Raw genomic sequence first — 25,966 nt, 5'->3', positions numbered from 1 at the left:
TATTCTCTACTTCTATGAGTTGGGCAATTTTAGATACCTCATATAAGTGGACTCCTGCAGTATTTGTCCTTCTGTATCTGGCTTATTTCATGTAGCATAATGTCCTCAAGTTCATACCTGTTGTCACATAGTGCAGCATTTCCTTCTTTTTTTTTAAGGCTGATAATATTCCATTGTATGTATGCATCACATTTTTAAATTCATTTGTTTGTCAATGGACATTTTAGGTTGTTTCTACATCTTGGCTATTGTGAAAAATGCTGCAGTGAACATGGGAGTGCTAGTATCTCTTTGAGATCCCGATTTCAATTATTTTGGATAAATACCCAGAAGTGGGATCTCTGGATCATGTTGTAGTTCTACTGTAATCTGTTGAGGAATCTCCATACTATTTTCCCTAGCAGCTGCACTATTTTGCATTCCTACCAAAATGTCCAAGGATTGTTTTCTCCATGTCCTTGCCAACACTTTTTTGTTTTTATTTAAATAATAGTCATCTTAACAGGTATGAAGTCATAATCTCATTGTGGTTTTGATTTGCATTTCCTTGATGACAGTAATATTAAGCATCTTTTCATATACCCGTTGGCTGATTCTTTGCAGAAATGTCTACTTAAGTTCTTAGCCAGCTTTTAAAATTGGATTTTTTTGCTTTCTGAATGCTAGGATTTTCTTACATACTTTGGGAATTACCCCCTTGTCAGATATATGGTTACAAATATTTTCCCCCATTCCATGCTTTTCACCTACTGATTGTTTCCATTGCTTTTCAGAAGCTCTTTTAGTTTGATGTTGTCCCATTTGTCTGTTTTTACTTTTGTTGTCTGTGCTTTTGGTGTCAGGAAATCATTGTCAAGACCAATGTTATGAAGCCTTTTCCCTATATTTTCTTCTAAGAGTTTAACAGTTTCAGGTGTTATGTTAAGTCTTTAATCCATTTTGAGTTGATATTTTTGTATGGTATAACATAAGGGTTCAATTTCATTTTTTTGATGTAGATATCCAGTTTTTCCAGCACCATTTGTTAAAGAGCATATGGCATTACTTTTCTTTCCTTGTTCTGTCTTTAATAAAATCTGGAAAGTAACATTTAAATGTTATAATTTGAGAAAATGAAATATTTTCCAACATACACAGTATAGTTTATATACTGATATTCAGACTCCTTAAAAGTGGTGATTATGTCTGTGTCCTCATCACCTAGCACATAGCCTGGCATATAATAGTTATTCAGTACATAACAGCTGAGTAAAATGGCTCCATTAAACTCACTCAAGTTAATTTATAAAATAGTAAAATTTATTTACAGACTATTGCTCACATAACATGTTTAATAGTTCGTTAAAAAGACTCTTATTTTACTACAATGTAATGATCAGTTGTTCTTTCTGTAGACACACATCTCGTAAAAAAGCAACAGGCTTTGCTGCTGTTCATCAGCTATTTACAGAACGCTGGCCAACAACACCAGTCAATAGAAGTCTTAGTGGCACAGCTACAGAGAGAAATATTGACTTTGAACTTGATATACGGGTTGAAATTGATAGTGGGAAATGTGTACTCCACCCAACCACCCTTCTACAAGAACATGATGATATAAGTTTGAGAAGGTAAGAAATTGATTTAAAAAGATACATGTAACTTTATTAGAAATACTATTCATATATCACTGAATTATAACAAACTTCTCCATCCCAAAGTGCAGATTTGAAGTGTAAATGTAATTATAGTTATAATGGTCAAGTGGTTATTTCTTATACAATTTCTTATAAACAAGTGCATAATATTTTCTGGCAACTAGAAATGGATGTCTGATTTAGAGTCTGGCAAATTTTTTCATTAAAATAGTTATATCTTTGGAATTCTTTTAACATACATGAATTTCTCAGTGTCTGTCCCTGTATTATACATATTTCAGTTTTAAAGAACAACACAGTGCTCAGAAGTATCTTGGTTATTGAGAGTTTTGATGAGTTCATAAAGAAATAAGAAAGACTGGGAGACAGTTACACAGACCTCAGTAGACTGAAATTGTGTTCAGGATATAACTGCAGCTTTATTATTTGTTTACATCACTAACTAAATGATGATATAAACAGGATTAACATATTTTTTCTTTAAATTTTTTCTTTTCTAATCTAAAAATGAACTGTAAAAAAAAAAAATAGTTATAATTGAGTGGATGGGTGGACATGTAGATAAAAAGAATGCTGACCATTATTGAAACTGGGTAGTGGGAACATGGAGGATCATTAATAATACTATTCTGATTACTTTTTATATGTTCAAAAATTTCCATAATAAAATATTTAATTGAGGCTTTTATAAAATAAGAGAAAATAAAAAGGTACTATAAACAGTTAAAATCTCTTACAAATGTAGTAGTGATGATAAAAAGAATGACTATTAGTTTATTTTTTATTGAACCATAACCCATAATAAATTGCTAATATTTAGCTGTATTTTTACCTTTATAAAGGGCAGTTTCATTTGGTTCAACCTAGTATGTTCAAATGAAAGTCACGACCTTAGGAAAGAATAAAGGTAACTGCCCTGTATAGTTATGGAATATACAACATTTACATCATTCATGCAAGGCATTAACCAGTCTCACTAGAGATACTGATGAACTTTAGTTTTTTTCAACTTCCTAAATAAAGGATTATATTCTATTTACTGTAAAAATAAAAGTTAGCTTTTAAACAAAAAAAGAGATAAATGTGTCATTTTTTAGAATAACATTTTTCTGTTCACAGGAGTTATGATAGAAGTTCCAGGAGCTTAGATCAAGATTCACCTTCAAAAAAGAAGAAGTTTCAAACTAATTATGCTTCTACCACCCATTTAATGACGGGCAAGAAAGTGCCATCATCTCTACAGACAAAGCCTAGTGACTTAGAAACAACAGTATTTTACATTCCTGGAGTTGATGTAAAGGTAAAAACCTAATTGCCTAGGGTAAGGGATTAGACTATTGGTAGCAATGTTTATTTTCTATCATATATGTTCATCTTTTTCTCATTATATTAAAATGAGACTTAGTAACTTTTTTGTCTAATATGGCCATATTCTGGACAGAAGAACATCAAAACTGCAGGTTCCCACTAATTTATATAGCATTTTCCATGGACGTTTGATGGAAAGAAGTTCAGTTTTTTAATAAATTGATATTCATAACAAACTTGCTAAACCTCACCTAGTACAACTTCATTAAATAATTTTTTATATTCTAGAATTACAGAATCATAGACTATTCAATTTGAAAGGACATTAAAGATTATCTGAAATGACCTTTTTATTTTAAAAAATGAATAAAAGCAAAGAAACTTGCCAGGATCACAAAGCTAACTTTTAAAAGTTAAAAGTCTTCTGACTTCCAGTGTTCTTTTCTACATTTTTCTATATTTCTTGATTTTCCTCATCTTCATAATTTTAATTTTAAAAGTTTATTTATTTCAATACAGTTGCATTACAATTCCAAGACGCTAAAGACTGAATCACCTAATGCCTCCAGGGGATCTTCCTTGCCAAGAACATTCTCCAAAGAGTCCAAGCTGTATGGTATGAAAGATAGTGCAACATCTCCTCCTTCTCCTCCTTTACCTTGCACTGTCCAGAGCAAGACTAACACCTTACTTCCTCCCCAGCCCCCACCTATTCCCGCAGGTATTTAAGGAGTATATAGTCTATTTTTTGTCATTTTTAAAATTTTTAGTTATTACCTACTTGCTCTTTTGAGACTTTCCAATGCACATGTTTAAGAAAAAAGGACATACACTTGTCAATAGTGACTATACAGACTTCATATATGGAAGTGTGGGCCAACCATTTTCACCTGTTTTTGAAATTGACATTACTTTAGCATATCTGTTATGAAATAAACAATATACCAAATAGTTTACTTACTTAAATTTTTAGGTCTGTACATATAAAAATAGTAGTTTTATATAGCTCAAATTTGGGAGCTTATGATCAGATGGAAATATCAAACGTGACAGTACATTGGGCTTAAACATTTATTACTTCTCTGTTGTATAACATATTACCCAGAATTTATGACTTATAACCTCAACCACAGGTTCTGTTGATCAGAAATGTAGGCACAGTTTGGCTCAGTGGATCTAACTCATGGACTTTTACAAGATTGTAGTCATGACATTGGCTAGGGCTAGAGTCATCTGAATACCTGATTGGGGCTGAAAAATCTGCCTCCATCATGTCTCAATCATGTGACTGGCTAATTGGTACTTCAGTTCCTCTCATGTGGGCTTCTCTAATGGGCTTCTTGAGTGTTCTCCAAAAGAGACCTGTGTGATGAGTAAAACCTTGTGATAGAAGATCAGTATGGAAGTAAACTACACAAGGGTATGAATACCAGGAGGCAAGGATCATTGAACGTCATCTTGGAATCTGGCTACCATAGCACATGAATGATACCGTACATACATGGCAGGATTTCCAAAAAATATCAGACTAGACAAGAATTATTTGAAAAAGTTTCATTTGGGAGACAAAACCTGATATATAAACCTTTTAAAATGGTAATTATGCTGAGAATGCCTAATACCACTTTTCAGTTAACAAGGCACATCTGCGTTCATTAAGTGCATGGCAGATATTAACGCCTTTTATAAATGAGGAAAGTTAAGGCTCATAAAAGTTGGATGTCTTTCCTAGATTTGAACAACTAATAAATGTTAAGAGTTGGAAACCTTAGCCAAAGCTAGCTAAGTCTTAGATGTTTTACTCATTCTCCTGAAGCAGATATATTTAGTTAGGTAAAAGGAAAGAGAAATGGCATCCCATATAGGGAAGCATTATAAATATGTACAAGCTAAGCCTAGGAAAGCCTGAGAACAGTGACATTTTTCTTCACTTGCCACTAAATATTGTTAAAGTTCTCTATATCTTCTTAAATGGACAAAATGACTAATGCTAATGAGAGACTAAGCAAAATATAAAGCTGAAAAACTGGACCAAAACTTGTGATGTAGAGCAAGTAGGGATAACCACCTTATTATATGTCATTAATTGCCTCTGTATTCTAACATTAATATATCATTCCTATCAACCTGCTACTTTTATTATTTTCTTGTAAGGCCTTAAATGTGAGGTACTTCACCTGATTAAACTTTAATATAATTCAAATTTCTGTTTAATTGGAACTTTTTATAAAATCCATTAAATGGAATTTCTAAATGTTCTAGCCAAAGGAAAAGGAAGTGGAGGAGTAAAAACAGCCAAGTTATATGCCTGGGTAGCACTTCAGTCATTGCCAGAAGAAATGGTTATCAGTCCCTGCCTATTAGACTTTCTGGAAAAAGCTCTGGAAACTATCCCAATTACACCAATTGAAAGGAATTATACAGGTAAGCATCCTTCTTATATACCTCCCCATCACATATATTTTGGGATCTTATTATATAGAAGGTTTTCTTAATGCTATTATACATTATTACATAATATATGCAATTATAAATATTAAAGAATTATAAACTGTAAAAGAACTTGAGAGATCATCTAATTGTCATTTACAAATGAAGAAACTAAGTCCTGGTAAGGTTACAGAACTTTCCCATGGCCCCAGCTAGTTAATGACAAAATTTAACATTTAGGTTCTACATCCTTAGTGTGTCCCTTGGACTGGAATCTCTTTGAGGGCAAGGATATAATCACTAGTTTCTTTGTACAGTGTTTGGTATAGCAGCAGGAAAATTTGAGTTTGGGGGAATGAGCAAGAGGTGTGAAAAGGGAAAAATGTATAGAATGAAGGGCTACAGAAGCAAATGTTTCTGGGTGTTCATACCTCTCATCTCACTTGTATAAACAATAAGGATCTTTTAATAAATAGTTTGCCTTTGATCTAATAATAAAACTTAACCAGATATTTTAAACAGCTGTCAGCTCACAAGATGAAGATATGGGACATTTTGAAATACCAGATCCTATGGAAGAATCAACAACATCACTAGTGTCATCTTCAACATCTGCTTACTCTTCCTTCCCTGTAGATGTTGTGGTTTATGTACGAGTTCAGGTGACATACTTCATTTCTTTCTTTTTGTTTTAAAGAGGAATGTTTTTCTTAAGTTTATTTGAACACTTCAACATTGTTACTGTTTAAAAGTTTTCTTAACCTCAGGTTCATGAACGTTTAGTATGTTTATGATGGCTTGGAGGCTGCTTGAGTATCTGTGAAGTATGTGTGAAATGTTATGTATATACGGATGCTCAAGTTATGATGCTGTTAAGTTCTGATTAACCCATCACAAACTGAATAGCATAAGTCAGTAATACATTTAATACACTTACCTTACTGAACATCATAGCTTAAACTAGCTTACCTTAAATGTGCTCAGAACACATTACTCTTCAGGTGGGTAAAGTCGTCTAACACAAAGCCTTTTTTATAATACAGTCTTGAATATCTCATGTAATTTATTGAATGTTTACTGAAAATGAAATGCAGAATGGTTGTGTGGGTCCTCAAAATACAGGTTCTACTGAATGTGTATCACTTTTGCCCATCATAAAGTAGAAAAATCCTAAATTGGAGATCATCTATATTCACTTTTCTACCAAGAAGTTTCATAGATCTTTGGGTTTTCAAAAATTAAAACTCATACTTCTGTGGCAAAAATAAAAATATTTAAGTTAAAACCCTTTTTTAAGCATTTTATGCCTTTATTTTGGCACCTTAATTTCTTGCCATTATAGTTCTTTTGGGGCAGATACAAAGTGTAATTGAGATGTAAAGTCACAATAGTACTTTTGTTAAAAATTTTGCTAAGCGTTACCTAGTTTTTATTTAGTATTTTATTCTAAAATGCTGTCCTACCAATAGGCCTTTGAGAGTATATATTAGCATATATACTATACCAAAAATATTAGTATATATTATATATATTAGCATATATACTATACCAAATATAGTATATATTTAATTAAATCTGTTTATCAAGGAGGATTTAAAACTACTTGTATCAAAACTTCAGGGTTTAGTTGATCCTCAATTAAAATCTAATAATCAGTCTTAAGAGTAAAGGAAACACTAATGGTCATCTGTTCCAACTATCTTCTATAACGTTAATGTGGCCAAAGAGCTTCAGTCTTACATTGTAGAATTTTTAGCTAGCTTTTTTAAAGGCCTGATGAAAACAGAATGAATGGGGGCTTGAGGGTTATAAAACCTTTGGGCTGGGTGCAGTGGCTCACACCTGTAATCACAGCACTTTGGGAGGCTGAGGTGGGTAGATCACTTGAGCCCAGGAGTTGGAGACCAGCCTGGGCAACATATGGAGACCCCATCTCTACCAGGAAAAAAAAAAAAAAAAAAAAAAAAATTAGCCAGGTGTGATGGTGTGCATCTGTGGTCCTAGCTACTTGGGAGGCTGAGATGGGAAAATTGCTTGAGACTGGTAGGTTCAAAGGCTGCCATGAGCCATAATTGTACCACTGCAGTCCAGCCTGGGCAACAGAGTGAGACCCTGTCTCTAAAAAAACAAAAACCAACCTTTGTTATTATGAACAAGTTTAATATGAGCATAAATATTTTTAAGGTTCTGAACTATAACCAACCTTTGTTATTATGAACAAGTTTAATATGAGCATAAATATTTTTAAGGTTCTGAACTATAACCAACTTTTGTTATTATGAACAAGTTTAATATGAGCATAAATATTTTTAAGGTTCTGAACTATCTAAATATCTAAATACAGTCCCTCCATATACTTAGGAGATTGGCTCTAACACTACCCCTGCCCCCCACTATGTATACCAAAATCCACACATACTCAAGTCCCGCAGTCAGCCCTGAGGAATTACTAAAAAAGAAAAGAGACAGCCCTCTGTATATGCGGGTTTTTCATCCCAAATACTGTATTTTCAATCCATGTTTGGCTGAAAAAAATCCATATGTTAATTGGACCAGTACAGTTCAAACCTGTGGTGTTCAAGGGTCAACCGTCTTATTGTTCTGAGATGGCTCCTCAAATATTTAGGTGTTTTAAAATGATAGCATTTTGTTTATACATTTTGATTTTTATATCATGCTTCTGTTTAAAAAAGCTAGGACAATAAACACAAAATCTTAAGTATCAAATAAGTAAACATGATCAATATATGTAGACAGAAATGGAAATTAAATGTAACTTTTGAAATCCAAGGTGAAATTTCTTAACTTCCCTGTAGATGTTGTGGTTTATGTATGAGTTCAGGTGATATACTTCATTTCTTTCTGTTAAAAAAAAAGTTTCTTAAGTATTGAACATTTCAATATTATTTCCATTTAAAACTTTTCATTTATCGAGTTCCTAGAAAGCTTTTTCTTTCTGTTATTTTTAGCCCTCACAGATAAAATTTAGCTGTTTACCAGTATCAAGAGTAGAATGCATGTTAAAGCTGCCATCCCTGGATTTGGTGTTTTCTTCAAACCGAGGAGAACTGGAGACTTTAGGGACTACATATCCTGCAGAGACTTTATCCCCTGGAGGTAATGCTACTCAGAGTGGAACAAAGACTTCTGCTAGCAAAACTGGAATACCAGGTATAGATAATGTTCTTTTATTCCTCTAGTATAAAACCAAATACTATTTTTAAATGAATATTTTAATAGTAATTAATACATATTTTTAAATATGCTTGGAAAAGGGGAAATCTGAGGATTATTTATAGAAAGAAATCTATAGTAGACCAATGTTTTGAGTATATTTCATGTGTTACTTGAACTTGAGTACCCTTTGGTTTCTATTTTTAGCTGAATGGCAATTAGATAGTATTTTGAATTTGGTTTGAATGTACATACTACAAGTGCTATGACATAACTACTATATAATAATTCACACGTTCAAGTACTTTTGAATATCTTTTATCTTAAGCTATACTTGACATTCAGGAGTAATCAGTATTATAAATGGAAAATAAGAAACATAGTGTTACCTTACAGGGATTTTTTTTATCACACTGAGTGAAAACTGTATCAAGTAGCAGTAGCATATGTATTTTTAAAGGGCAAATTTGGTTATCTAACTCAAATATGTGTTTCATAAAGGTTTTGTTTTTAAAATATAATTGATTTCCTGAGATGATAGGCATTCCTCACTATGTTAAACTGGGTGCCATTTCTGCCCTAAAAATGAAACAGAGATCACACATGCAAATGGTAAAGATTTTATTGAATACCTCTGAAAAAAAGAGACTAGACTGAATGAAAACTGATAAGACTGGAATATAGTTAAAATAGTGGTTCTTAACCAGGAGCTATCTTGTTGGCAATATTAGGAGACAATTTTGATAGTCATAACTGAGGGTTTACAGCTGGCAGCTAGAAGGGATGCCAGAGATGTTACTAAACATTCTATAGTATATATGACAACCCCCTCCACTCCCAAAGAATTATCTGGTTAAAAATATCAATAATGGCAAGGCTGAGAAGGCTTGCATTAAGACTGAAAAAAATAAAATCCCAAATTCCATTTTTGAGAGGCATGAAGACTGTGGAGGGCGAATTACCTTTCTGATTTGTAAGGAAATACAGCTTAGGTTTTGAGTCCTACTTGAGAGTCATCTTAGATTCAAATCTTTATTCTAATAATCGCATCGAGCATCAGTTGGAAAAATTATTACAAACTGGCTTGTGAGAAAGCATCCCAAAATTCCTCTTTGAAAAATTGAAATTATATCTTGAACACAGTATTTACTTGTACTAGTGGGGAAATTGTTATAGGAAATCATTTCTTTTGCTGTGTGAATCTTTGAAAGTTTTCACAAAATTGGAAAACAAAAAGGTTGATATCTTAGAAATAAAGATTTTGCTAATGTGGTCACCCATTATCTAGTACTTAGCTCCAAAATATTGCTGTTGGAGTTGTGTTGTCAACAAAATATTGTAAGTGGTAGTGTTGGTCTTTGAAAAACATTTTCTGATTATAAAATTTACACTCACTATTCATTATAGAAAATGAAAAGTACTAAAGATGAAATGAAAATGAGAATATCCCTTTATCCTAGATAACCAGTGTTATCTCTGATAACACTACAACATTTCTATAGTGATACAATCTTTTTCCAAGGCAACAATTGAAATATGGCCTCTTCTATGTAACTTTTTAAAATTTAAAATATCATAGGTATTTTCCTAAATTATTAAATATTCATCTCTAAAAGTAATGGCTATAAGATATTCCATCAGTTTGATCATATACTTGAGATTCCATGGACTATTTTGCTTTCAAAATAATACTAAAGTCAACATCTTTATATGTAAATATTTTTAAACAAAGATATATTCTTAGGAGAAATTCTTAAAAGTGGAATTTCTAGGTTAGGAAGTATGAACATTTTGAAAGTGTTTGATACATTTGCTTTCTGGTAAGACTGTAACATTTCTACACTCTCACCACAGTGTGTATGGACACCAGTTCATTGTATTCTTTCCAACACTGCTTTAAATTTAATTTTAATCATTGTCAATGTGATGGATTAAAATTGGATTTTATTAATCTGTACTCTATTACTTCATTAGCTATTTCTTGGGAGTGGTAAATATATGCCCATGCCCATTTCTCTTTTGGAATGTCAATCTTTTTCTTAATGACAAACTGTCCTAATGTCATAAATTATTAGCACTTAAATTATTATAGCAGTATATATGCACCATGCTAGGAATAGGTAGTGAAAGGAATATGAAATGAGAAACTTTTTATGCCCAAATTTTATGATTCCTTAGAAAACAACAGAAATGAATAGCACCCCTCATTTTATCATTATAAAATATTCAAGGAATGATGATGAGAATATATAGGTTGTGACAATATCCATTCTTTCAAAGGATCTTTGTGGTCTGGGTCAGTGCTAGGGCGTAGTAATAGTGAACTTAGCTAATAGACGTGGTTCATACTTACTAATGTGGAACCTAAACTGAATTTGGAGAAACAAATAATAGCCCAGCAGACAAGCTTATTTTAAATGGAAACGTGAGGTGAGTATGAGTTAGCCAAGCAGAGAATTGGGGGAACGGACACTCCTGGGAGAGAATACAAAATCCACAAAGAAGAAACAGTTTGGCAACTCTGAATAACAAAAAGGAAAAAAAAAAGCCATTGTTAAATGTGGAGACTGGCATAAGAAGGGTTTAGAGAGATAGGAAAGAGTCAACTCATGTGGGAAAGCCACTGAAAGGTTAAGCAAGGGAGTGGATATGATTCACATACATACTTTTAGAATACCAGTCCAGCTGCAGTGCGGCAGTTGATTGGAGTAGGAGGCAAGGAGAACTGTTTCTGTAGTCCAGGCAGAGTTAATAATTGCTTAAGCTACAATGGCAGCAGTGAGATGGAAGGAAATGGACAGACTTTATATGCCTGAGATACAGAAATGATGATAAACTGCATGACAGACAGTCAGCAGTAGGAAAGATGACAGATAACTCCCAGGTTTTGGTTGAGCTATTTTCTTTTTATTTATTTATTTATTTTTTTTGAGATGGAGTCTCGCTCTGTTGCCCAGGCTTGAGTGTAGTGGTGCCATCTCGACTCACTGAAGCCTCCACCTCCTGGGTTCAAAGAATTCTCCTGCCTCAGCCTCCTGAGTAGCTGGGATTACAGGCGCATGCCACCACGCCCGGCTAGTTTTTGTATTTTTAGTAGAGATGGAGTTTCACCATATTGGTCAGGCTAGTCTCAAGTTCCTGATCTCATAATCTGCCTGCTTCAGCCTCCCAAAGTGCTGGGATTACAGGCATTAGCCACTGCGCCCAGCCTGGTTGAGCTATTTTCATGAAGTATTCATTTACTGGAGATGGGGCCCACTGGAAGAAAAGCAAATTCAAGGAAAAAGATCAAGAGTACAGTTCGGTTTAAATGCCTGTGAGCCATTCTAATAGGAGGTCAAGTAGGCAGTTGTAATATATAAATCCAAAGGAGGTGTGGTCTGGACATACATTTTGGAATCACCAGCAAAATCATTTAATAATCTATTCAAATGGTCTTTTTTTAATGTTTTTGGAATTTACCTGTCCATCCCTAGTAAATGTTACCAACAAGGACACTTGGCTCTCCACACGAGATCTTTTTACTTTCTGCATTTGCATACCTTGCCCTGTTTCCACTGCATCTACTGAAATGTGGACTCCAAGTATATGATACAGATTTTTTACAGTATGTTCTCCTCCCCTTTTGCTTAAGCCCCAGCTATTTTGGGCCTCTTCCATTGCCTGCTTCTAGGAGTCAAGGAGAAAATAGGAAACCATGCAGTAGGCCAAACATATATATAAAAATAATTGTTTTAAGGATGAACAGAGTATTCAACCCTGGTGTAAATTAATTGGAAAATACATCTAAGTCTTTATTTCAGTTTTAAGGATTTAAATCTATTGATCTGTTAAATCTATTGATATGTTTGAGTGTCTCCATTTTACTCTGAAGTCATGTTTGGTTCTTAAGAACATATTATTGACTGGCATTTTTTTCTTGTGGCTTATATTTTCAATTTCCTGTGCTCACTGTAGGTTCATCAGGACTAGGCAGCCCTCTTGGCCGAAGTCGACATAGTAGTAGTCAGTCAGACCTGACCAGTTCCAGCAGTAGTTCATCTGGCTTGAGCTTCACTGCATGCATGTCTGACTTTTCCCTTTATGTATTTCATCCATATGGAGCAGGGAAACAAAAAACTGCTGTTTCTGGCCTTACACCTGGATCAGGAGGATTAGGTATACTTTGCATGTTCATGTCTTTTTCAGATTTACAGCATGTTTTCAAACTTCTAAGCTTTATTTTCATAAATCATAAGGTACATACCCAAGATCATTTTTATATTTTTCCTCTTTGATAATACCTATCTCATATTTACATAATAAGTATACATATACAATAAGTAATTCAGGTGAATTAATTATACAAGAATTTTAAAATTCAGAATATTTTCTTTTTTTTTTTTTTTTTTTTTTTTTGAGACGGAGTCTCACGCTGTTGCCCAGGCTGGAGTGCAAGTGGTGCGATCTCGGCTCACTGCAAGCTCCGCCTCCCGGGTTCCCGCCATTCTCCTGCCTCAGCCTCCTGAGTAGCTGGGACTACAGGCGCCCGCCACCGCGCCCGGCTAATTTTTTTTTGTATTTTTAGTAGAGACGGGGTTTCACTGTGGTCTCGATCTCCTGACCTTGTGATCCGCCCGCCTCGGCCTCCCAAAGTTCTGGGATTACAGGCTTGAGCCACCGCGCCCGGCCAAAATTCAGAATATTTTCTAAGTGATATACACAGCACAGTAATCTCTGGATATCAGAGATTACTTATGTCACTGAAATGTTTAAATGTCTTAGCAAATCACTGTCCATTTACATAACAAATTGTATAGAAAGTAAAATTTTAAAGTGCATGGGTCACATTTGTTAATTTAAAAAGAGACTATAATTTAAGTCAGCCATTTAGTGAAATCAAATTTCATTGTCACTTTGAAGTGCAGATGAACCACTGCAAATGCATAAAAGCTTATTAGTAACTAACTCTTGACTTGTATTTAAATAAATGATGAAAACATATATTCCATGTCAATTCTAGTTGCTATTATTGGAGAAGGGCTGTAAAAATCACCAATTATGTTTATGGATTTGAACCTCTTAAATTGTTGTTAGGAAAGCTAATGCTCATTAGATCACTCTGCTTAAATTTTTACTTCAAGTGATTTTAATTCATGGCATATTACAGTGTATTAGATAATTTTCACTTAACTAGACAACTGTGTGTACATATGTATACATAGATGTGGGGGTTGTGTTTGTTTGTTTTAAAGGGAATGTGGATGAGGAGCCCACTTCAGTCACTGGTCGAAAAGATTCACTCAGTATAAACCTTGAGTTTGTAAAAGTGAGTTTATCACGGATCAGGCGTTCAGGAGGTGCCTCATTTTTTGAAAGTCAGTCTGTAAACAAGTCTACAAGCAAAATGGACACTACATTAATAAATATATCTGGTACTCAATTTTATAGTTTTTAAATTAAAATATTGTTTTCCAAAATTAAATAATGGCCTCTGTTTTAGTAGTGTTTAAATATTAAGTCACTTAATGTTAAGCTTTCAGTGATAAGTTGATATAAAGGAGAGGAATGCCCAGCCTATGGTACTGTCTCAATCCAAGTAATCAGTGTTAGGAATATAATTTCTAGATAAATAGACATATCACCCAAGGGCCAAATATGCCCAGTTACATCAGTAAAAGTTGCTTCTTTTCTTCAGTTTTTATCCACCATGAATTGGTACAGTTTCTTTTTGTTTTTCTAATTATAAATGCTTAAAACACTAAAATGGGATGAGTGATGTTTAAAAATGTTTACTTGATGTCAGAAGACCTTGAATTGTGTGCATATATATTGCTGGTTTTATAAACAGCTATATAACTATGGGCAAATCATTCATTTCCTTTACATTGTGATTTGAGTATTTAAAAATTAAATGCAAACAGACATTCTGAAGAATCCAGAATACTGAGTAAAAGCTCTCATAATTATGAATCAAATAAATACAGTATGTTCACTTAACCCAATATTCTGCAAATATATATTAAGCCTGTGTTTTAGGGTAAACTTTCACCTGAGATTGCTAGGTGATTGAGGGGAACAGGCATGAATAAGACAAGGTCTTATGTGTAGACAAATGAATGAGTCCAGGATAATGAATGCTATAATGGAGCTTTATATAAAGAGGAGGAAACAATAAATTCTGTCTTGTATGAGAAATCAGAAAAGGCTTCACATAGGAAATGTTATTTGGCTCACATTTTGAAAAATGAGTAGAAATATTCTTGGAGGTAGCAACATGGTATTCAATGGCACAGAAGCATCAAAATGTATGCTTCTGGATCATATACTTTGATTTGCTGTGGCTAAAGCATAGGGTATTAGTGAACATTTAATTGATTGTACAAAGTAGATGGAGCCAGAAAGAGAGAGGCTAGAGGCAAAGCTGATAAAATAGGACCTGATTGTGTAAGGACTCATATCATATGCCAAGCTAAAGAATTGGGTTCTGATTATTTCGGCATAAGCAGAATTGTTGTGTTAAAAGCCATTAGAGAAGCCATTACAGGTTAAGAAATGGGGTGATGCTTCAGAATGGTGTTTTAGAAAGAGAGGTGATGGTAGCCTGAAAGATAGGAAAGAAAAGATGCTTGAGGAGGCTGCTGAAATAGACCATGCAATAGCAGATGAGAGCATGAACTGTGGCAGTAAAAAAAAGGAGAAAAGGGAATGAGGAGTGGGTTGAAGAGAGAGAGAAGAGAATCCATAAGCTTGAGTACAAATTGTATTAGGGGCAATAAAGGAGACAAGAATGCCTCAAACTTTTAGCTTAGATGACTGAAGGAGCAGTGAAGCCATTAATTTAGAAAATAAAGAAGGAAATGTCTATAGGACATTTAGGTGGAAGGTTCTGGTAGACAATTGACTTAGGGGCTATGGCTATGTAGGTATGGGCTCAGACAAAAACAGAAGTTTTAGCTGTGGGAGTCATTGGCATGTAAACCCTATAGAAACTATGGTAGAAGAATAGAAGAGCACATACAGCAGGAGTAGAAGAATGCTCCAGAGCAGAACTCTGGAAGAAGGCCATCAAAATGTTTTTTGTCTAAAGTCACTGCTATTAGTCTGATAAGAAAATAGTAGTCCCTGCCACACAGCTATTTGGTTTACAATTCCTTTTGAGAAAATTTGTGTATCAGCTCATCCTGATTATTCATTTTCCATAATAGAAAAGACTGTTGTATTAAAATTGAAAGCTGGCTATCAGACTGATCTTTAGAACTTCTCTGAGGAGTTCATGATAAAGTGATAATAGAATTCCAATTTGCCATCACCTCAAAAAAGGGAAATGGTACTAACAATATGAGAATGTGCTGTTTTTGTAAGTTGTGGAAGAACACGTCACTTACTAATCATAATATGTAACTTAAGTATAATTCAGGTTTATAATAACCCTGTCTTATACCTAGCATGTGAAAACATTAAAGGTTTTAGAAATCTGTACTAACAAATGTTATTTATGTATCAGCTGTTTGTGATATAGGGTCTGCCTCGTTTAAATATGATATGCGCCGACTCAGTGAAATTCTGGCATTTCCAAGAGCATGGTATAGAAGAAGTATTGCAAGACGTCTATTCCTTGGAGACCAAACTATAAATTTGCCAAGTAAGCTTGTTATGTAATTTTAATTTTGGTTACAGTAGCAGCAAGACCTACAATTGATAACACAAACGTGATCTTACTTGGTAGGGTGTATCATGTGACGCATTCAGTCATTCAAGAAATGTCCATTGGGCCCCTCTAGTATGCCAACCACAAGTGATATATTAGCACTGAGGATATATCAGAGGACCAAACAGACAAAAAGTCTTGTCTTCTTTGAGATTACGTTCTAGCTGACTTTTTATTCTATAACTCTCCTAACAAATTAGTAAATTTGTAAATTAGTAAATTTGTTAGTACATTTATTCTATAATGATTACTTTGTAATCCTTTTAAATATCCAAGTTAATCATGGTTAATTAAGCATGGGAAACAGAAGATGCTGGGGACATGTTACTATCTTGCCTGCATTTGTCTGCTGGATTTAGATATTGTTGTAGGTAATGAAATCAAGAGATTCTTGGAAATGAAAAGTAGAGTCAGTTACATACTGAGGTAAATATGAGAAACCCTAAGTCTGAGTGTATTCCCTCACCTGTAAACTGGGACCAGAGCTCCTGTTTTGCTCTTTTCATGGAGTTTAAACAAAATACTGGAATGTTCTTTGCAACATGTAAATTGCTGCACAGCTGCTAAATAGAGAACTAGAAGGAATATGTAATGTGATTAGAAATGATGGATGGGTGAAATTATTTTATAACATAGGGATTTTACCCTGTTACTTTGGATTTTTTGTTTTGTTTGTTTTCTACTAGCATCTGGCCCAGGGACACCAGATTCCATTGAAGGTGTAAGCCAGCACCTTTCCCCTGAATCATCAAGAAAAGCTTACTGCAAGACCTGGGAGCAGCCAAGTCAGTCAGCCTCCTTCACCCACATGCCTCAGTCACCTAATGTGTTCAATGAGCATATGACAAACAGTACCATGTCACCAGGGACAGTAGGACAGAGCCTAAAATCCCCAGCTTCCATAAGATCAAGAAGTGTATCTGATTCTTCAGTTCCTCGAAGAGGTAACACTGCTCTTTTTGTTATCAGTAGCCCTACAGTGTTCTCAGGATAAATTCTTAGTTACTCTCAGATTTCAGCCCTAACTATAGGAAAATATACTCTTGAGGTTTTTATGACATGTCAAAAAAAAAATCCCCAAACACAGTAAAAACAACAAAACAAACATTTCAAAGTATTGCCATCAAGACAGCTAGATGGCCAGTAGGTTTGCAAATGGATAAGGGGAGAGTAATTAGCATATTGTTTGTGTGCTCCATATGGGTTTGGCCTTGGGCTTGTACTTGTGCCTGACTGTATAAAAATGAATGATGTAGTTCTTGTCAAAAGATTAAAATATAATGAGCAAATGCAGGATTCAAGATACATACTAAGTCCATAAGAACACAAAACAGGCACCCCAACCGGCGTCTGCATTTCAGAGTGGTTTCTGCCTTTGAGTCCTGTATTTGGCACCTTATGATTTTCTTCTTTGTTAAACAAAATCCTAGGGTGATGCATGATCTGTGCTGCTATATCCCATGCACACCAAAATTTCCTCATATAAAATGGGGGCCATACATAATTTTATGAGCTTTCAAGAGGTAAAGCTGCCAGCACTTATAAACATTTAGTAAATGGTAACTATTATTTTAGAGGCAATATAACTATTAAACATTAGATTCTAATACAAGAATATTATATTTTTACTTTATGGATTATAGTGATAAAAATAGTTTTTGCTTTGTGACTAGCTTGGCATTTATGTGAATGAACATGTATTTGATTTTTCTATTTTTAGATTCACTTTCAAAAACATCAACTCCTTTTAACAAATCAAACAAAGCAGCAAGCCAACAAGGGACCCCATGGGAAACACTTGTCGTGTTTGCTATCAACTTGAAGCAATTAAACGTTCAAATGAATATGAGTAATGTAATGGGAAATACAACGTAAGCTATTCAGATACAAAGGAAATGTATTTAATCATTTTTGTAATTTTTCTTCTATTGTAGTAAAGATATTCAGAACCTTTTTTGAATGCTAAATATTTGAAAAAGATAGTAAACGATATAAAATGTTTTATCCTGAAAACGGCTTAATTCTAAGGATACTGCAATATAAAACAGCATGAAATATATGTTCTATAAAAAGGGAATCAATTATAAAGAGAACAGGGTAATTTTCTAGCGAGGAGTAAAGCTTCATTATCAATGTTAATATTCAGATATTTACCACATAGTTTTTATAAAAAGTATGTTGTTTCATTGTCAAACTTGACCTATTGAATAAACTGATTTAACTGCTTTTTAATTTAAATCCTGTTTTAATTCATGACACTGGAAACTATATATCTAATAACCTTTTTTTTCATTTTTTAGTTGGACAACTAGTGGTTTGAAGAGCCAGGGCCGTCTGTCAGTAGGAAGTAATCGTGATCGAGAGATTAGCATGTCTGTTGGTCTGGGAAGATCACAATTAGATTCTAAAGGAGGAGTAGTTGGAGGGACCATAGATGTCAATGCTTTGGAGATGGTTGGTATGTTGGAATTTTACAACTGATCTAACATAGCCTTAAGTTAGTTAGATAGATAGATAGATAGATAGATAGATAGATAGATAGATAGATAGATATCAAAACGCTTTTGGAAATTGACTCTCATGAGTTTTTCCTGTGGACATGTCTGTGAAAATTATTGTTTCTATTTTAGCTCATATTTCTGAACATCCAAATCAGCAACCCAGTCACAAAATTCAGATTACTATGGGTTCTACTGAAGCTCGTGTTGATTACATGGGCTCAAGTATCCTCATGGGCATCTTCAGTAATGCTGATCTTAAGCTTCAGGATGAATGGAAAGTAAACTTGTATAATACATTGGATTCAAGCATAACTGATAAAAGGTATTTATTAAGGATTGCTTTTTGGACAATTTACATGACTGTTCTCAACATATTATCTATCATCTGGTGAGAAAACAGCAATTTTTCTTATAAAACTCTTATTTATTATGCAATTAATACAAATTAAAAAGCTGGGTGGGGCAAGAAAATGTTTCCTGTACTTTTTGAGCATCTTCTGTAAGACATATGACAAAGATTCTGTTTTATGCTCTAGTGAGATTTTCGTCCATGGAGATTTGAAGTGGGATATTTTCCAAGTAATGATATCAAGATCAACCACACCAGATCTGATAAAAATAGGAATGAAACTCCAGGAATTTTTCACACAACAATTTGATACCAGCAAACGAGCTCTGTCTACCTGGGGACCAGTTCCTTATCTTCCGCCAAAGACAATGACTAGCAACCTAGAAAAGAGTTCACAAGAACAATGTAAGAATTAGAATTAAGCTTTTATATATGCTTTATCTTTCACTAACTATGGTACATTCTTAATTTAAAATAATAATCTGTATGCCCTACTTAGAAAATAGCCCACAGGCTCTTTATCCCACTCAGTTAGCAAAGGGCCAGATTTTCTACCTGCCAATGGAATTAGAGGCCATTATTTAGGAAGACATCATTTGTTATCTCTTCCCTTTGCTGCAGTGCATCTGCATCCATACTCACTCCACACTCTTGAATACTGTTTATGACAATATCATGTTTTAGTTTAGAATGTCTATGGAGTCAGAATATCTCAATTTGGATTTACTAGGTGAGTGGTATTAAGCAGATCATTATTTTCACTTAGTAATTCAATGGGCAAATATTTATTAAGCTACAACCATGTGCTTAGGCACTATTCTAGGCACAGGAGATCTAGTGATGGACAGCATAGATTCTAATGGGAGAGAAAGACCCTAACAAATTTACTAACTAAATATGTAAGATAATTTCAGTTAGAGAGAAGTGCTAATAAGCAAAAGAACAAAACAGGGGAAGAATATAGAGAATGATTAAATGTGAGGACAGCTATTTTAGAAAGTGTGATCATTTAGGCCTTTTCTGAAGCCATTGCAAGAGTCCAGGCAAGAAATGATGGCTTTCACTAGGATGACAGAGGTGTAAGTGGTGAGAAGCAGTCAGAATGAGGATAGCTTTTTAGTAACTTTATTATCACAGAAGTAATATGTGTACATTGAAAAGAAACTAGAATACACAAGAGAAGCAAAAAATAAAACAATCATGTTCCACTCTGACATCACTGTGAACACCTTAGAGGTATTTTTTCTATGTATCTCTATATATGTGTACATTTTAAGAAAATATCAAAATTCATACCATTTTGTATGTCAACAATCTCCAACTTTCCATTTTGCTAATTATCTCCTTTAGCTTTCAAAACACATTGATTTCCATGATTGATCTAAAAATGTCCTCTATAATGGTTTTGTCCAAACCAGTTTATTCAATCCAAGATCACAGGTTAAATGTGGTTATGTTCCTTTGCCTTCTTTTAATTTAGCACAGTTCATTTTTTATATGAATTGACTTGTTGAGGAGATGTAGCCAACTGTCCTAAAGAATGCCCTACCTTCTAAATCTTTTTCAGTTACTTCCTGTGTTGTCATTTATGTTTTTCCTCTAGTCCATGTATTTCCTTTACACTAGAATTTATATTAGGCATATAAAAATTGAGGGATGTTCTGCAAAATGCCTGGATTCTTCAAAAAAACTCCTCGTCACAAAAAAACAAACATAAAGGCTTAGGAATTGTTCAAAGGAAAACATAATAGCTGAATGCAATTCATGATCTTTGGTTGGATTATGGGTGAGAGGTATGGAAAACAGCCAAAAGGAACGTTATTGGAAAAAATGGAAAATATACCTTGTATGTTTGATTAGTGCTTCTCAAACTTTAACATGCATCTGAAACCCCTGGAGATGTTACTGAAATATAGATTTTGATATAGTAGGCACAGGTGGACTTAAGAGTTGGCATTTCTCACAAACTCCCAGGTGATGCTGATTCTGCTGGCCCTCTGACCTTGCTTTGAGTAGCAAAGGAATATGAGTTTAAAAGCAGTACTTAAAATAAGGGGGTATGCATTTGATTTCTAGGTCTTCCAGTTACTGGTTCACTTAACTTCTTTGTTCTTCTGCTTCTTCACTTGAAATCAGTCAAGATGAAATATCTAGTTTACAGAGTTATAATAAGAAATTACATAAAATTTCATGCAAGTACTTTGTGACACATTAATCATTACAGACATATTAGGTTTTGTGTTTTTTTTTCTTTCCTGTTTTTTTTTTTTTTTTTTGAGACAGGTTCTCACTCTGTCACCCAGGCTGGAGTGCAGTGGCATGATCTCAGCTCACTGCAACCTCGATCTCCTGGGTTCAAGCAATTCTCCTGCCTCAGCCTCCCAAGTAGCTGGGACTACAGGCGTGCACCACTGCACCCAGCTAATTTTGGTATTTTTAGTAGAGACAGGGTTTCACCATGTTGGTCAGGCTGGTCTCGAACTCCTGAGCTCAAGTGAACCACCCGCTACGGTTTCCAAAAGTGCTGGGATTACAGGCGTGAGCCACTGCACCCAGCCTCAGATATATTAGTTTAAATTATTTTTAGCAAGTTACTGCTTTCCTTAGCTATATCCATCCTCATGCAGCGTCTTTTCCTAGAATGTCTCTTTATTAGCTATTTGCTTAATGTTAAACAGGCACTGGACACTGTTTTCATCCCTTACCTGAGACTGTAGAAAGTAGCCACTTGCTGCCTCACTCTACCCTATTCAAGGGTACTCATTAGGCACTTCAGGTTATGTGTTTTGTGGTTTTCTTGCAGTGCTTGATGCAGCACATCATCGACACTGGCCTGGAGTATTGAAGGTGGTATCAGGATGCCACATATCCTTATTTCAGATTCCATTACCAGAAGATGGAATGCAATTTGGAGGATCAATGAGCTTACATGGAAATCATATGACACTGGCATGTTTTCATGGTCCAAATTTCCGTTCAAAATCTTGGGCCCTTTTTCATTTAGAAGAACCAAATATTGCTTTTTGGACTGAAGCTCAGAAAATCTGGGAAGATGGTAAACTGACGCATTTCTAGCTTTTACTTTCTCCTATCTTGTTATGACTATAAATGACAATTATATTTCTGAAGTCCATCTCTGATTGTTCTCATGTATCTGACATGTTAAGGAGTTCACTGCCAGTGAGTCAATATTTATAATGTCTGGAACATGTTAATTTCTGAACTTGCCATCTTACTCCATGTTTCTTAGGCAATTAAAGTTTCTGCTGCTGTGGCTAAACATAGTCATGGTAATAGTTACTGTAATCTTATAAAAACATGAAGTGAAGGCAACATCGTGGTAGTGTGGAAATTATTTGCCAGTCAAGACTGTCTTATAAAATATATAGGCAAGGCTGTGCTTTTATCATTTCCTTTGAGCTTTACTTTTCCACTTGGTGGTTTCTACATTATGAGGGAAAAAAATGTTTGATGCTCTTCATCTAACTAGGGACAAATCCAGTTACCACTAATAGAAGAATTATTTGTGAATTATTTGGTTTTAATCCTCATTTATTCTTCATTTTTATAGCATTCCTATATATGAAACTGAATTTATAGCTCTGAGGCCACAGTTATCATCTTGAATCTAAATATGGTTTATTACTTTAAAAAGTATTTTTATTTTGTTCTAGGCTCCAGTGATCATTCTACATATATTGTACAAACACTAGATTTTCATCTGGGTCATAATACTATGGTTACCAAACCATGTGGTGCTTTGGAAAGTCCTATGGCAACAATAACCAAGATAACAAGGCGTCGCCATGAAAATCCACCCCATGGAGTAGCAAGTGTGAAAGAATGGTTCAATTATGTTACAGCCACAAGGAATGAAGGTTAAAATTTTGAGTCTTTAGAGAGATTTATTTTGTTTTTTCCATTTTGGCTTCTGTTGACTGTGTTTAGAATTTAAATGGAGACAGTGTTTTCATTTCCTTAAACAATTTTCATTTTAATCTTGCTGGCTGACACAAGTAATAATTATTTAATACCACCCTGGTAATGCGGCATCTCATGGACTCAAATTATTTTAGATGTAATTGAAAACATTCTAAATAAAATTGGCTTTGAAATTAAGTTTATTACATTGAGAAATATTTTAGAAAATATTTAGGAAATGATTCTGGAAAAATATTTTCCTAGTAATGCTAAAAAATGGAGGTTTGGGGAGGTTGTTAAACAACTAAATAGTGGAATACCACAAACTTAAAGTTCAGATAGCTAGAACAGAATGAAACCAAATATTATGATTCTATCAAGTTGTAAGTTTAAAAGAAAGTGCTTTTGATAGTTGTTGTTGGTTTTTTTTTTTTTTTTTCTTTTTTTTTTTTTTTTTTCATTTGATTAGATACAACAGTCTTGTGATAGTGTGGTCATGATAACTTATTTTGTGGTGCTTTTGGGATTTGGGTTTATAGTATTGCTTTTACCAATTATCTCTGTGTATTGGAAGGCTGACTAGAGTGAGAGGTGATGAGACTTTTCAGTGTGTTACATAAAAATGACCTTTTTTCTTTTTATTTGAGACGGAGTCTTGCTCTGTTGCCCAGGCTGGATCTTGGCTCACTGCAACCTCCATCTCCCAGGTTCAAGCGATTCTCCTGCCTCAGCCTCCTGAGTAGCTGGGATTACAGGTGTGTGCCACCCCACCTGGCTAATTTTTGTAGTTTTAGTAGAGACAGGGTTTCACCATGTTGGTCAGGCTGGTCTCAAACTCCTGACCTCGTGATACACCCGCCTCGGCCTCCCAAAGTGCTGGGATTACAGGCATGAGCCACCATGCCCAGCTAAAAATGACCTTTTTTCAAAACGGAAAAGATGATGATTAGGCCCCATGAGAACAGTTACCATGGAATAGGCCATCTCACAGATTGAATAGAGACTGTTAAAAATGTTCCTAGAACAAAGGAGAATAAGAAAGTGAATCAGAAGATTATGCCTGTATTGACTATTTTACCTTCCAAACAGGGATTTGGGGGAAGGGGGATCTTTATGGCTGGAGTGTTCTAAAGCATCTATTAGCATAATGAACTGCTGTCTGAAGAAAAATAATTATAATTCTAAGATCTATAAAAGATCTTTATAAAACTAAGATCTATAGTTTAATCATAGCACATATGTTGGGGAAAATCAGTACTTCTACCTGATTTCAAGACCAGGATCCTATTTAATCTCAAATTCTGTAAGAGTGAAGTGTTCAATCTATGGAGCCTTTTGGGATTAGTGAAATTCCAACTTCAGACATGAATTCAGTTAAGAATAATACTCATTTTAAAATCTCAGAAACCAAAGCTAGAATGTATTCGGTTTATACAAATCTCATTATAAAGCTTTGGTCTTGACAACCGTGAGATACTGATATTGATATACTACATATATCTATATACATATATATGTGTGTATAGATACATATATATCTATGTATATATCTGTATACGTATATATGTAGTGTATCTATATCTCTATATATAATGTAATTCTTTCCAACTTTTGAAATAATAGTTCTGTATATTATAGTGGCCTATGATTTTAATTTGACTCTCTATCATTATGCATGTAGAGCTAAATCTACTTCGTAATGTTGATGCTAACAACACTGAGAATAGCACTACTGTGAAGAATTCTAGTTTGTTGAGTGGATTCAGAGGAGGTTCTAGCTACAACCATGAAACAGAGACTATCTTTGCATTACCAAGGATGCAGCTTGACTTTAAATCCATTCATGTTCAAGAACCACAGGAGCCTTCATTACAGGGTATGTAGAAAAACAATTGAAAGTTAATAAGAAAATTCCAAAGGCACTTCAAACTACTGCTTTCTTCCCATGGATTTTTTAAAATATTAATATCTAATGAAATTGATTTTCTAGGCAAAGCTGATTTATTTTCTTATCAGCTATATGACCTCTGGAAAATTACTTAATGAACTTATACCTCTCTCAGTAAAATGAAGAATAATTGGACTTCATTTATAGGACTATTATGAGGAATAAATGGCATATATAGGTTGAGCACCCCAATCCAAAAATCTGAAATGCCCTAAAATCCAAAATATTTTGAACACTGACATGACACTCACAGGAAATGCTCATTGGAGGATTTCAGATTTTTGGATTGGAATTCTAAAACCAGTAAGTATAATGCAAATATTCCAGAATCCAAAATTTGAAAGGCATCTGATCCCAAGCATAATTGGATAAGGGATACTCAATCTGTACTAGGAAAGTACTTAACAAACTATCATCATCCTATGAATCACATACAGATATTACTCATTTCTTTACAGTTGCATTTCATGTGGATGCATTTATGCAGACCTATGTAAATCCTTATTAATGGGAAGAAGATGACTCATTTTATTAAATCTCTTACCATATTATTGCAGATGCCAACCTGAAGCCAAAAGTAGAATGTAGTGTGGTGACAGAGTTCACTGACCACATTTGTGTGACTATGGATGCTGAGCTCATCATGTTTCTTCATGATTTAGTGTCAGCTTATCTTAAAGAAAAAGAAAAAGGTGGGTGGAATACTCTTTCTTTCAGGCTGCAGGAATGGCAGCTGTCAGTGCCATTTACATGAATTGTTATGGTCTAATGAGAAAATGAGTGGAATATATCTCCTTCTGTGAGTTGAAGATATCAGTAAATAGCGTTAGTAACACTATCACAGACTTTCTGAGTACTTGCTATATATACAGCGCCAATGGTGTTTTATACTTTACAAAGTGTTTCTGTATACATTATCTTATGTACATTTTCAGTTAGACCTTATAGGAGATTCTTGAAAAATAGGAAAATGTGAGGAAATACTGCAAATCAAAGTGAAATGACTAA

At 34.3% G+C, this 25,966-nt stretch overlaps 1 protein-coding gene and 1 long non-coding RNA gene across 10 annotated transcripts in view; one reads left to right on the top strand and one right to left on the bottom strand.

Moving 5' to 3' along the window:
- BLTP1 (bridge-like lipid transfer protein family member 1) overlaps nt 1–25,966 on the top strand; it is a 211,758-nt gene that overhangs the window by 180,414 nt on the left and 5,378 nt on the right. For 8 of the 9 annotated variants that reach the window (XM_011748835.3, XM_011748834.3, XM_011748836.3 and 5 more), the window contains 18 exons: nt 1,395–1,610; nt 2,757–2,937; nt 3,465–3,666; nt 5,208–5,369; nt 5,898–6,037; nt 8,345–8,546; nt 12,507–12,707; nt 13,784–13,963; nt 16,036–16,173; nt 16,926–17,183; nt 17,960–18,110; nt 18,540–18,697; nt 18,870–19,062; nt 19,277–19,494; nt 21,893–22,144; nt 22,764–22,967; nt 24,692–24,886; nt 25,516–25,650. In XM_011748835.3, the coding sequence (XP_011747137.2) occupies nt 1,395–1,610; nt 2,757–2,937; nt 3,465–3,666; nt 5,208–5,369; nt 5,898–6,037; nt 8,345–8,546; nt 12,507–12,707; nt 13,784–13,963; nt 16,036–16,173; nt 16,926–17,183; nt 17,960–18,110; nt 18,540–18,697; nt 18,870–19,062; nt 19,277–19,494; nt 21,893–22,144; nt 22,764–22,967; nt 24,692–24,886; nt 25,516–25,650 (3,386 nt within the window). The remainder of the gene's footprint in view (nt 1–1,394; nt 1,611–2,756; nt 2,938–3,464; nt 3,667–5,207; nt 5,370–5,897; nt 6,038–8,344; nt 8,547–12,506; nt 12,708–13,783; nt 13,964–16,035; nt 16,174–16,925; nt 17,184–17,959; nt 18,111–18,539; nt 18,698–18,869; nt 19,063–19,276; nt 19,495–21,892; nt 22,145–22,763; nt 22,968–24,691; nt 24,887–25,515; nt 25,651–25,966) is intronic. The other variant, XM_011748838.3, reaches the window with a different exon arrangement.
- Nucleotides 19,332–25,966, bottom strand: part of LOC105486141 (uncharacterized) — a 37,345-nt gene continuing 30,710 nt past the window's right edge. The window contains exons 3-4 of the long non-coding RNA XR_011620998.1: nt 25,503–25,631; nt 19,332–19,469 (exon numbers count right to left, since the gene is read on the bottom strand). This is a non-coding gene — a long non-coding RNA (uncharacterized lncRNA). The remainder of the gene's footprint in view (nt 19,470–25,502; nt 25,632–25,966) is intronic.

The sequence above is a fragment of the Macaca nemestrina genome, chromosome 3, assembly GCF_043159975.1.
Source record: "Macaca nemestrina isolate mMacNem1 chromosome 3, mMacNem.hap1, whole genome shotgun sequence".
In the NCBI taxonomy this organism is placed as follows: Eukaryota; Metazoa; Chordata; class Mammalia; order Primates; family Cercopithecidae; genus Macaca; species Macaca nemestrina.
Note: the sequence above shows the minus strand (reverse complement) of the source record. Positions and strands in the feature narration are given on the sequence as shown.